Source organism: Euwallacea fornicatus, chromosome 6 (genome assembly GCF_040115645.1).
Source record: "Euwallacea fornicatus isolate EFF26 chromosome 6, ASM4011564v1, whole genome shotgun sequence".
Lineage (NCBI taxonomy): Eukaryota > Metazoa > Arthropoda > Insecta > Coleoptera > Curculionidae > Euwallacea > Euwallacea fornicatus.
In genome coordinates, this window is record NC_089546.1 from 3,603,602 (window position 1) to 3,616,188 (window position 12,587).

Genomic DNA, 12,587 nt, shown 5'->3' on the forward strand with positions numbered 1-12,587 from the left:
ATTTAGAAATATTCTATCATTAGAAAAGACATCTTTGGTCCTTTTCTTATGCAAATCAACGAGCAAAAAAGGTCCAGACGGATCTAAGTTGGTTTTATAATAATAAAACCGAAAATGGTTTACTCTAATCCACTTAACACTGTCTTCCTAAATTAATTCTTCCGTTACGCGTATCTTTAATTTTTTTTGTACAAGTCAAGTTTGACTGGGAAATCTCCCAAGTTCTAAAAGAAGTTGTTCGAATTTAAACATACACTGTTTTTTCTACTATAAAGATTTCTCGATATCGGTTTGGAATTATAATCCTTCGACGTTTTCGAAGAACTTTTTGGATCGTTCCAAAATCACGGTCAGAATCCAGATAATTGCGTCCAATTTCGAGAAATTTATGATCAACCACTTTAAAGATATTTTTTAATCTTAAGTACTGCTACACGAAAATTCACGTTTTCATTAATTCTAAAGCAGATATTATCAAAGTTTTCGGTAAATCACAAGCGAAAGAGAAATCGAATTTCTTTAATTGCAGTGTTTTCAAGCATGAATCTAAAAAAACGTTTCGGACAAATTTTACTTATTTTTGCGAATTTGCAAAAAACGGGGGTTACCAATTGAATTTGAAAAGTTAACCCTCACCCCGCCCACATGGGGGGTCGAGGGAAATCAACTTTAGCATCAATACATTCTCCCTCAGTGTGACTAAACCTTGATACGAAAGATTTTTTTTAGGATGTCTAGTATTCAAGGTATTTAGATATTCCAGGTTAAATGTTACACCCTGTAAAACTTTAGTTATGTAACAAATTTTATTGTACCCAATTTAAGTTGTCAAAAAAATGTTTCAGACTCAGAGTACGCATTTTCAGGTTTCTGTAAATATTGGTAGGTAATTGCTACATTCTGTTAGTACTGTCCTTTTGAGTTCCACAAGTACTTGGTTGTGTCTCCCTGTAATTTTGTTGTTCCACCTTTCTACAAATTCATCAAATGATTTCCTATTTATTTTGGGTAAAATGCTCGGAAAATTAATACATCGATTGTGTTCCACGCATTAAAACCATAATCTGAAACGCTAAAATATCGCTAAAACGCCAAGGGGAATAAGGGATTTTATGAATTTTATGTCGATAAAGGTGTCAGATAACGAAATTGAAACATGACACTTTTATTCACTGATATATTTGTGTTGTTAGAGTGACCTAGCACCTTTATCTATTTCGAAGTTCTTTAATTTTAAAGGAAGTTATATTTGAGATTTATGTAAGGTTAGATTTATAGCAGCAAAGTCTGAAACACCAAAAAACAGATTTGGCAAAACATGTGTTATGACACCATTATTCATTTCTTGATTTGTCACTTACATATCTCTAAGTAAATACACATCTCTCTTTAAGAGTTTTTTTTTAACTATACAACTCTGTTTTTGTTGTCAAATTTAAACGATTTTTTTTTCTAAAAGAGATCGTGCTTGGATTTTGTTTATTAATCGAAGGACGGCGAGTTAAAGAAGGGTCCGCATATTAAACACAACTTTGTATAACTTTTACTGAAAACTATTCTAAATTCATAGCTAGACAAGTTAATACACATACGAAGGTTGAAAGTTTCAGGACTACTCAGTGGGGTTAGTGATAGGATTGTTGGGCTTAGTTGTGGTGTTAGGAAAGGACATATGTATGTAACATGGGATCTAAAAAAATTGACGAAAAGAGCTTTCAAGACATTTTTAATTATCGTATAGTATACCCCTCTGTGGCGAAATACATCATTACAAAGCGAGCGTCAAATTTAATTGCTATAAAGATCTAAGACGTGGGAGCGATAAGTATTTAATTATTGCGGTGTATACAAGGTTTGTCCGGAAAACTCGTATAAAAACGAGATAAAAAATTTATTTAACATTTAATCAAATAAGTCAGTTTTGTCCCCTTCAAAATAATCTCCCTGAGACATCATACGTTTGCGCCATCTTCGTTTCCCCTGCTGGAGAGCTTTTTGGAAGTCCTCTGTTTTGAAGTTTTTCAGCTCCCTTGTTGTATCAGCTTTGATTGCATTCACATCATCTAAATGCTGCCTCCGGAGCATCATCTTGTATTTCTGAAATAGACAAAAAGTGACACGGTGCTAAACCCGGTGAATGAGGGGGGTGTTCCGCCGTGGCAACGAAATTTGAGGTTAAAAACTCATGCCCAACTAAGAAAGTGTGTACAGGGGCATGGTTGTGAAGGAGAATTCACTGCCTCCCTTGGGGCAAATTCAGTCGAATCCGAACCGTGCGAGCTTTGAGGCATCTGAGGACATTGGTGTGGAAGTTTGCATTTACAGTCTGACCCGGAGGAATGAATTCTCAATGGGCGATTACCTTAGAATCGAAAAAAACCACCAATATTGTTTTGCTATTACGATCTCGATTTTCTTGACTGTTTCATTCTTGGTTCCCCAGCTTGTCTCCATTTCTTGCTTTGGGATTGGAGTTCCACATCAAATTCGTAAAACCAAGACTTATCTACGGTAATTACCCTATCGGGAAAATCACCACCCTCTTTGGCTTCCATCCAGGCTTCACAGCATGTCACCCTACGCGCTTTTTGTTCTGGAGACAAAAGCTTTCCAGCAGTGGAAGCGAAGATGGCGCAAACGTATTATGTCTCAGGGAGATTATTTTGAAGGGGACAAAACTGAGTTACTTGATTAAATGTTAAATAAATTTTTTGTTTCGTTTTTATACGAACTTTCCGGACAAACCTTGTATATGGCAGTGTATTTATGCCTTTTTTCGCTCTTATAATCGACAACATTGATGAAAGGTTGTCTGAACTAAATCATATTGAAATCAAATCTGAAACCCAAAAAGACGACACATCTACTTGAATTGTAGTCTCAACGGTGATTTCATTTCACATGCGTTACCATGGTAACCACAAGTAAAATACTTGATATAATCGTGTTTCTGAGAGGTCAAACATTTTTCAGGGTCTCACGTGAGCGCGCATAAAGAAATATCCGTTTCCTGTTAGGTATTCAAGACCGTCGTAGATTGAAATTAATGAAATTTGTACAAAGACGAATTCAGAAGCTTATTGCAGAAAAATGAAAGAGAATCCAATAAGGTATTTTAGAGTGTTGGAGTTTTAAGTTATTTCCTTCGCTTAACACCAAATTTTTATGTGTCGGAGATTACAATTGCGAGCGAATTGCAATAGGACCGTTGAAATGGAATCTCGGTATTATTTAGATTTTTAGTTTCGAAGAAAGCTAATTTGCTGTTCCGATAAACGCCACATTGATAATTTGTTTCTGAATGCGATAATACAAATTTGAGTCACGCGAGGGCTCAAATTTGTATTATCTGAGGGCTGTTTATCACCGTCTTGAAAATAAGTAGACACACGTATAATCTGAAAATCGCAAAATGTCAGCAATAGGAGACCTCGTGTCTGTGAGGGAGAAAATTAACGAAGAGATTAAAGTGAAATTATTCTTGTTGTTCGCAGTGTCCCTGAGAGGATTGTACATTTGACCACACCCCACCTATACAGGGCGTCTCGAAAAGATCTGTACAAAATTCTACCACAGATTTTTGAGATCAAAAACATGACGATTTAACCCAATTTACCTTAGTCCAAAAGTGGACGGTTTTCGAAATACAGGGCGTCAAAGTGAAAACAAAAAAAAGCAAAAAAATTAATTTCTTGGTTGGTAATGCTGCTATCTACACAAAATGTCGTATCGGGCGGTTTTTGGGGATAAGAAATCAGAATACGTTTACATTTTCGATGCACAATGTAGAGGGCGTTGTCAGCGCTCGATGAACCCTCTTTAAAAGGGCATAACTTTTTCATCACCCGTTATAAAATTTATTTATGACTAAACTTGTGTTTTCTTTCATTTTTTAAGGAAAAAAGGTCTCTTGTTAAAAATCTCTACGAGGCTTCCTTCTTGAGATATTTGAAGCTTAAAGTTCGCTGCATGTCTTGAACAATAATTTTAATGTACTACACCTTGTATATCTCGTTGCTTTGTTTTGCAGCTACAGGACGCAGAATTCCTCGATCAGATCAATACGGCTGTTTCGAAAATAATTCGAAATTAGTCAAAAAATGTTAAACGATTTTATCAGTATTAGACTAATTTTTGAACTAACAGTTACCACGTAAGTTAGTGTATTTTGACGTAAGCGACATCTGTTTTTAATACTTGGAGGTGTTAAAAATAGCGCATGGTTCGTAAATTAATGTTTGCAACATTGTTGCACTCAGTGCGAATGACTTAAACGTTTTCTCTGTCACTAGCCGACTTTATTTTGAAACTTTTTTGCTTCTTGAGAAATTTTCGTCAGATATACAGTTTTTATACAGAAAGACATATTTAGGATACCTTGAAGTTAACCATTGTTGTGAAAGCAGTGTCAAAAAAACCGACACAATGTTCTAAGTATAGATTACTTTTTTTAGCGAATTTATTTATATATTAAGGAAAACGGCCAACGTTTTGAACTTTTGTTAAAAATGTAGGATCCGTTTGTCAAATCGCTGCATTATTTTGTAAATATTAATTAATAAGTATAATTGTTGCCGTCATGACCAAATCGAGCTGCAAATGGGAGGATGTACATTGTAAAGTAGCTATAATTTAGGCTAGGTTAGGGGAGTAAAGAGTTAGGTATCCTGATGATACGCCCATGTGTATGGTCTCTGAGTTCATGTGGTTCGCAGCATTACTAGAATTTTCCCAGTAATTATCCTTGGTTGAGAGCCGCATGAAGCAAAAGAAAGTCGAGCCTCTCTTTGTTAGAACCAGGAAAGAGGGTCGAAGGACAGTCGACAACGGTTCTGACAAAGGGTGGTTTATGATGTCCAGATGTGGTTTGCCACATGGCGGATCGGGAATAGGTCTCTGGTTAGGGTACGCCGCTGGTTTATTGCCCCAGAAAGTAGCATTTAAGGTATTGGAGAAACTGGGAGGCTCTCTTTTTTCCTCGAGGTGACGAGGCGATGAGGTGTCGGGAGTGTCGTGAAGGAACGCGAGTATCCTCTTAGTAAAGTTAGTAAGCCCCTAATTGTAACAACTCAGAAATAAAACCGTAGACAAGTTAAGAAAGAAAGAAAAGCCTACATAAAAATTAAATTAGGTTGGTAGTTGTTTATAATTAAACCTTTTGTATGTTTTCTTTCTGACTAAACGACAATGGTCGTGTCGTACGAAGACCGGCATCAGTAAGCTTCACAAAAGTTTTCTTCCAAACTCGGTTTACTAATCACGTTTGCGCATAATTTTTGATAATAAATTGAACGTGAAGATAAATTCCTGTCATGTATCGTTAATCGTCAAACTCATTAGAAACGGCGGCAGTTTCCTTTTCTCACTATTGCAGGACCATTATATACCCTTTCAAGGGAAATAAATTTGTCCTTCCTAAGCCCAGCAATCTTCAAACGACCTTTACTCTCCATAGAGATCACAACACAGGAAATGATTTTGTGTCGAACCAAGTGAACCAAAATTCCCATCATCCAAACAGATACAAACGACCCAGCTTATAGACAACATTACAATCTCGTTTGCCACAAATGCCGAAGTACATTTGCAAATCTTCATATCTTACTTAAAGATTACATTTCAGGCCGGCACATGTGAGATTAAATTTTGCTTCACGTACGCAACGACATTAAAAAGCAACCAGTCAAGTTAATTTTTAAATATATTCCCCTCAGGGGGGTTGTAAATTACCAGAATACCCGCCCCTGTTAAACTCCCAGACCTATTATCAATCTTTCCGGCTTTAAAATATTCATGTAAAGACTCATCAGAACTTTTATCATGTTTTAAACATACCTCCAGGCCTTGTGCATCTGGTTGGATAACGTTAAACTTTCTTAAGGTTTTTAAAAAATGTTGAATGCCTGATAATGAAAACCAATTTATAATATAGCCAATAAGGTGAAAGGTCAATCACTTGCAGATCCAAAAAATCCATGGATGTTCTGACCGACCGAAAATTAAATAACCCTGGAATAGAGAACCCATTTAAGTCCATATTCTCTCCCTCTTGGCAAGAGTTTCGAAACTCAATATACAGTAACCTGGTTATTCGTTTTCGGTACTTTTTACCTCTGATTTGGCCCTGTTTTTAGACGAACGTGAGAAGCCTTTAACGAACCCTTTATGTATACCTCGGGGTTTAAAAGTTTTTTGTAAGGTTCGTCGAAAAGGTGGCGACGGAATAATTACTTTTAAAGGTTTGGCTGTTCCCAAGGCTGCCGATCAAGTGTCTTATTTTTCCTAAATAAAGTAATTTAGGGACTTCGATTAATGCTTGTGCATGTAGCTTCAGGGTAAAAAATCCTTGGAAATTTTGAGCATAGGTAAAAAGCTTGTTAAAACTTTCACCTTTCCCTAGGGACCGATATGGAATCAGAGATAAAAGCCCCGCATGCCAGGTAACTGCGTTAGTATTGACAAACTTTTCAACTTTCGGATAAAGTTAATGTCGGAAAATCGAATAGTGTAGGATCCGAATCACCTGCTTAAGTTGGGATGAACTCAATTCTGGGTGAATTCACTTTAATTTTCTTAGAAAATTGAGAAATGTAAAACTTTCTTCGATTTTCATAGGTGAATTTTTCTTGCTTATTACTATTTTACTTTTTTGTCACGTGCTTCCCTAAACCGAAAACTTATAGTTTAATTTAACGAGCGATTAATAGGAGGTTTAAATTTTATAATCAGCTTTAATCTTAAGTTGTTAGCAGAGCTGGTTACCTTCAGAGGAGCGATAACAATTCTGTTTAAAGCTTAGCAAGATTTTTTAAATGAAACGTGGGTTTAGGTTGGTTTTTTGTTAAAAGTATAGTGCACGGTCTGCGTTTAGTCAAAGAGAAGGGCTCAACTTGACGTTTTAGATTACTTCAAGGGAAGGATCTCACGAATCGAAAAATAGAATGTGGCTCTAGGTAAATAAACAACTTGGTAGCTTTGATCAAATTGCCGTCACACACTTTCAGAGAAAGAGCGACTGATACAGGGTGTTTAAAAAAAGCGGGTTAAGGTGTAACTAAGTTATTTATTAACGGATTTTGATGAACTTAAAACCAAATAAAATAATACTTTTCTGACTACTAAATAACGGCAAAATTGACTTTTTAACGTGAATTTTTTCTGCTTCAGATGTTCACTTCAGAGTTTCACATAGAACTCCATTCCCCTTGAAAAAAAAGTTATTTTTCTAAAAATTATTTTTAAAAATAGAGCATTTATTGATTCTTGTTTATTTTCACGTGATTTTTCTGGCTTAAATCATAGACTGGTAGCAATGGAATGTTGTCGGTACTATTTCTATTTGTCTGTTTCCATAGGTACGTCCATCATATTTACATCATAAATTAGAATTAAGGATGTGCCGCCCATGCACAAACTTGTAACAGAAAATTACCCAAAACTATACAACTTTAGTAGGGGTAATTGAATGTTAATATAAATTTTTCTTTGATGTTGTTTCATAAAGCATCAAAATAACAGTAGGGCTCCGTTTGAAATTTTTAAGTTTTGACCATTTTTTGATGTTCAAGTTGGCTTTACTTTTGTGAACACCCCGTAGTAAGTGTCAAGCGAAGCGTGATGCCTCGCCAAAATACGGACGTTCAATTGTGTTGTGACAAAAACGATTTCCCAAATACCTTTCAGTTTGTTAAAAATTTGCAATTGTGCAAACATCTGTAACTGTCACATTAAATATTCAATTGCACATATCTTTAAAAGCATTCATTCTAATATATCCAATGTATTAATAAACTTGTATTTTAATTGAACGTAGAACACAAAAATGCAATAATATATAGGGTGTTTCGTTAAAAAAAAAAACAACATTTTTGTTGTATCTTTTTTTTTGACAGACCCTCTTTGATGTAAATATTTTTAAAATGCACCTTATGAGATCGTACATTATAACTGTAAAAAGAATTTTCGAAAAAAACTAAATAAGGCCATAATCGTCCGACGCGTGCTTAGGGCATAACTCTGTTTACGTACATTGTCACTCATTTAAGATGGGAACACCCTTGCAACGTTTGCGTTTGCGACTCGACTTCAACTCGATTCTGTTCATGATACACATTCTTAACTTAGACTAAACATTATTACAAACCGAACCTATGATCTAGATCTGGAAGCGTTCCAACAGGGTGATCGACGGAAAGAGGAAGCGGGATTGTCTTGTCTGTCTTGTTAAACAGAGTAGTTTTAGTCCAGTCGACTTACAGGAATTGTCTTTCCATTTTTTCTGCAGCTGTAGTAGTTTTTTGCTTATGTTTGTCACGTGTGTGCGTTCGTACAGCAATTGGTTTTGTGTTAAGAAAAATATTTTCTATGGAAAAATGCTTAAAAAACACAAAGTTCTACTTGAAGCTGACATTCGAAGCAGGAGAAGTTGAATTTAAAAAAATTAACTTTGACTTTATTTGATAGCCGGAAAAATACCATTTTATTTGATTTTGGCGAAATTAGGCAGAAGTAGAAGGTGGAAGGTCAAACATTTTTGACAGTAGTGTGGCTAATGGTGAACGGTGACGTTTGGTCCATATACTGAAATTTGATTATCTGGTACTCTTCGTGCACTCACGCTAGAACGACTATTTAACCCTCTCCGTAAATTTCATTCATACAAATCTAAGGACAACTATCAGAAGCGTCCTTTCCCCGTCAAATTCTCTTGTAAAACTGATTTTTCTTTAAATACTTGCAACCTTAAAACAAAACACCCTCTCTGCACCAACAAAAACTTATTGAAAACGCTGCTACCGCTTCACAACGGAACTCGATATCGGAACTTTCCCAAACACATGTCATCAAACTACTTCGAAACTCTTTCACTTTAAAAAGTATCCGTTATGGCACGTCGGGATTATAATATGGATTCATCTCGACAAGTTCAGGAAGTTGCATATGCTGGAAAGTTTACTTTGAAGTTGCCGGTATCCGAAATGCCCTTGTGTATGAAAGTATAATCCACACGCCAACCGCAGATGAAAACCTCCAAAGTTGCATCGTCATGTATAGAGTGTAATATGTAAATCGAACTTGCTTATGTAGAAAGAGATTTATACATAATAGAGATGAAACGTAGACTATATAAACGAAATTTTACATAAAGCAAAGATCAGTAAAATAGATAATGAATGCTTAATTATGTTTTTTCTATGCATTTACAAAAAAGAAACTTGAGATTTAATTAAGATGGTTTGGAAAAAGCCGCTGTCTAAGAGCTTTCCAACGTTGATCTAAAAGGCGTACCGATTCCCTATAAATTCTCCAACAATATCCATTCAAACCGGTTTCTAATTTAGAAAGTAATGAAAGGCAATGGCCGGGAACCGTTAACGAGAAATACATTAAATCGAATGCATTTTCAACGCCTTTCTATTGGAAGCAATTTGTGGATGTTTACGGCCCTGTTTGCTTCACGGTTTCGCTGATGCTTTATGGAGGCGTAGGGAAAGCTATCCTTGATGCCTGTATTTGTGGAGGAGGTGTTCAGGTTGAATAACGGAAATCTTACGTAAATTTCCATTAAATTAATTACGTATTAAATTGAGGGAGGATGTCGGAATGTAGGGAGAATTGCTATTTGGCCTACGACATATGTATGTAATTTGCAATGACTGGGATTCCTGACATACGAACATTAATTATCAATAAATTAATGACGTATTTTTTCCAACACGTTCTTTGTCTTATGTTTTGTTGAGTGAATTCTATGACATTTTTCTATGATCAGATTATCAAATAGATATCTAATACGGCTTTGAATTACTTCATTATTGTCTAATTTTTTTTTGTTGCAGAAGAAAATCCAGCAGCAATGATGCACAATGGAACCTGCAACATATATCTCCTTAACGCCATTTTCTGTTTATTGGCAAGTATGTTAATATTTTGCAGTTGAAGAATTATGCAAAATATCTGTAGTCAAATATTGTAAATATTTGAGAAAACTTTAATTTATTTTTAACATCTAAACCTGACTTACACTTATAGAAGTGCCATAGGATTTATTTCGTTAGAAGTCTTCTCTTACATAACACTTGACATGAAAATTATTAAGGTACAAATTGTCTTCTTTCCTTTTTCCTCGAATTGTTATATTTATGTTTAGAGTTTAATTTTCGAATCACGGCATTATTGTTATTAAGATTTGAGGGTATTTTATTTAAAAATACAGTGATAGAGAATTGCCTAAATACATTTAAATTAATTTCAATTAATCTGTCTACGGCATAGATGTTACTCAGGAAAATTAAAATGTGTGAGGAATTTGGTATCCTTTTTTAAGTTAATTACAAAAGGTCAGGAGGCTACGAGCATATCATGTTTTTTTCTTAAATATAAAAAGTATTGCTATCCACATGCGACTATATAAGCATGTTTTAAATTGTGTAAACTAAGAAGTCTGATGTGCCAATATTAGAAGATTTTTTCTTTTTATGTCATGTTTCAAATATGTTCGGCTTCTGTTAAGAATTTGCGTTAAAGTTTATGAAAATGACACATTAGCTCTTGCAAACCATCTTAAAAAATCATAAAAACATGTGAATAAAATTTATCATTAGGTAACCTAAGAACCAAACGAAATATTTTTTGTGGGACTAAGGAGGCTTTCGGAAATTGATGACTAATAGAAAGCCAAAAGAATCTTTGAAGCTTCAGGAAAATTATATAAATTACATTCATAATGTGCTGATTAACAATATGATCTCAATAAAGAATGCCTTGAGAGTCTTTAGAAATTCCAAGATTCAGTATTTCTTGTACTCATAAATGATATAATTTGAACTTTCGAGTTCACCCCACAAAAGCCCTTGTTCATGGTGTTTCAAAAATTCAAACCAAGCTCATCTAGGCTGGAGTTAACTTGTGTAATACATATGCAAAGAAAAAAATCGTTAATATGTGGAAACAGTAAAGTTACGACTTTCAAAATATCTCTCTCGAAATTCTCAAAAATATCTTATTGAAAAACCAAAAAATCTCAGAAGACCAGTGCTTCATATTTTGCACTATTAAAAAATGATTATTTATGATTCATATTAAATGTCAGTTCAACATTTTTCAAAAAAATAGGAAAACCTCAGAAAAATTTGGAATTTCGAGAATTTGAAAACTGTTTCTTACAAATCCAAATTTATGTTATTTTTGTAAAGAAACGTTTATTTTACAGCTTTCAAAAATCCGTCGATATCTCAGAAATTGATCCTGCCTAGTGAAACTTTTTAGAAAATGTCGAAGTCATTGCTTAATATCCTAAATATTTCCAAGAACAGGGAGCAATCTAAAAAAATTATTTAATCGGATTAATTTAATTGGAATCTTCGAGAAAACTTGAAAAATGATGTAAAAAATCGGATTTCTAAATGTTAGAACATCACTTTTAATATTCATAGTAGGTCAGTCCGTCTGACTAAAAGCAAAATTCCCTTAGTCTCAATAAGCCTCTGAATTTCTATGAATTTCCAAGAGCATTTGGGAAATACCCGGAATGAATTCACACAAGTATCAAATAATGATTATTTTGAAGAACTCTGAGTATTCCGATAACTCTTTCTACACAAAACTGGTATATATAAAATCTTTGGAACGATTCGCTTTTCAAAAGTACAAGTTTACCTTGACTAGACGGGCGAAAACTGCATCGAAAAACTTTCGAAAATTTCTAAGAAATTAAAGAAGAAACACAGAACAACAAATCTTTTGGACATTTCAAAAATACTCAACATTTCTTAGCATTAGAACGTTATTCCCTGAACAAGTTACAGCACTTCATAAAGTTAACTCAGAGAGAATAAAATTATTTCGTAAGGTAATATAAAGGTGCTAAAATACCTCTCAATAAATTGAGGCATGTAAAAAGAGAATGTGAGAGGAGTGTTTTGTAAAACTTTGTGAAATTGTTGAATTCGTAGGTATTCATTTAAATAAATAAATTTGCTAGTTAAAACCGTAAGCCCTAAAATACCAGTTTTAAGAGTAACTATTATGCTCATTGAATATTGGCATATGTATAGATGCTATTTAAGGCACGAATGGGTAATACTATAATGGCAGCGTTCAGCAAAAGCAACAGTTGTGCAATTCTAGGACAATTATTTGAAATTCACAAACAAAAATAACGTGAGATTCCATTTAAAGGTGTTTAAAGGGATGCTTTTGATTCATTGAAAATCTCAACTGCTGGTTTTGCTTAACGCGGTCAATATTACAAGGGCTGTAAAAATAAACATCATCTGTTCAAAATAGCGTGATAAGGTATAATGACCAATATGTATAAAATTGTAATATACTTCCTTATAAATAAATGGCTACGTTATAAATATTTTGTTGCTATTTTAGCTTTCATATCCTGCAATTTCAGTGTAGGACTCATGCAATTTCAAGAATAACATGTCTCATAAGAAGGGTACTAAACTCTTTGAAATACATTTTTTTACAATGACGAAGTTTTTCCTTTTTCGTAAACTTTGTTACGAAAATATGTGTGTGTCGGTTTTGAATTTTTTTAAAGCTATTTAAACTTAATTTGTGTACGGTATTTTGCC

General features: G+C 34.3%; 1 protein-coding gene across 3 annotated transcripts in view; it reads left to right on the forward strand.

The window, feature by feature from the left end:
- Positions 1-12,345, forward strand: part of LOC136339798 (limbic system-associated membrane protein-like) — a 173,372-nt gene extending 161,027 nt beyond the window's left edge. For all 3 annotated transcript variants that reach the window (XM_066283294.1, XM_066283293.1, XM_066283295.1), the window contains exon 7: positions 9,840-12,345. In XM_066283294.1, coding sequence (XP_066139391.1) covers positions 9,840-9,940 — 101 coding nt within the window. In that variant the 3' untranslated portion in view covers positions 9,941-12,345. The remainder of the gene's footprint in view (positions 1-9,839) is intronic.
- The last annotated feature ends 242 nt before the right edge of the window (positions 12,346-12,587 follow it).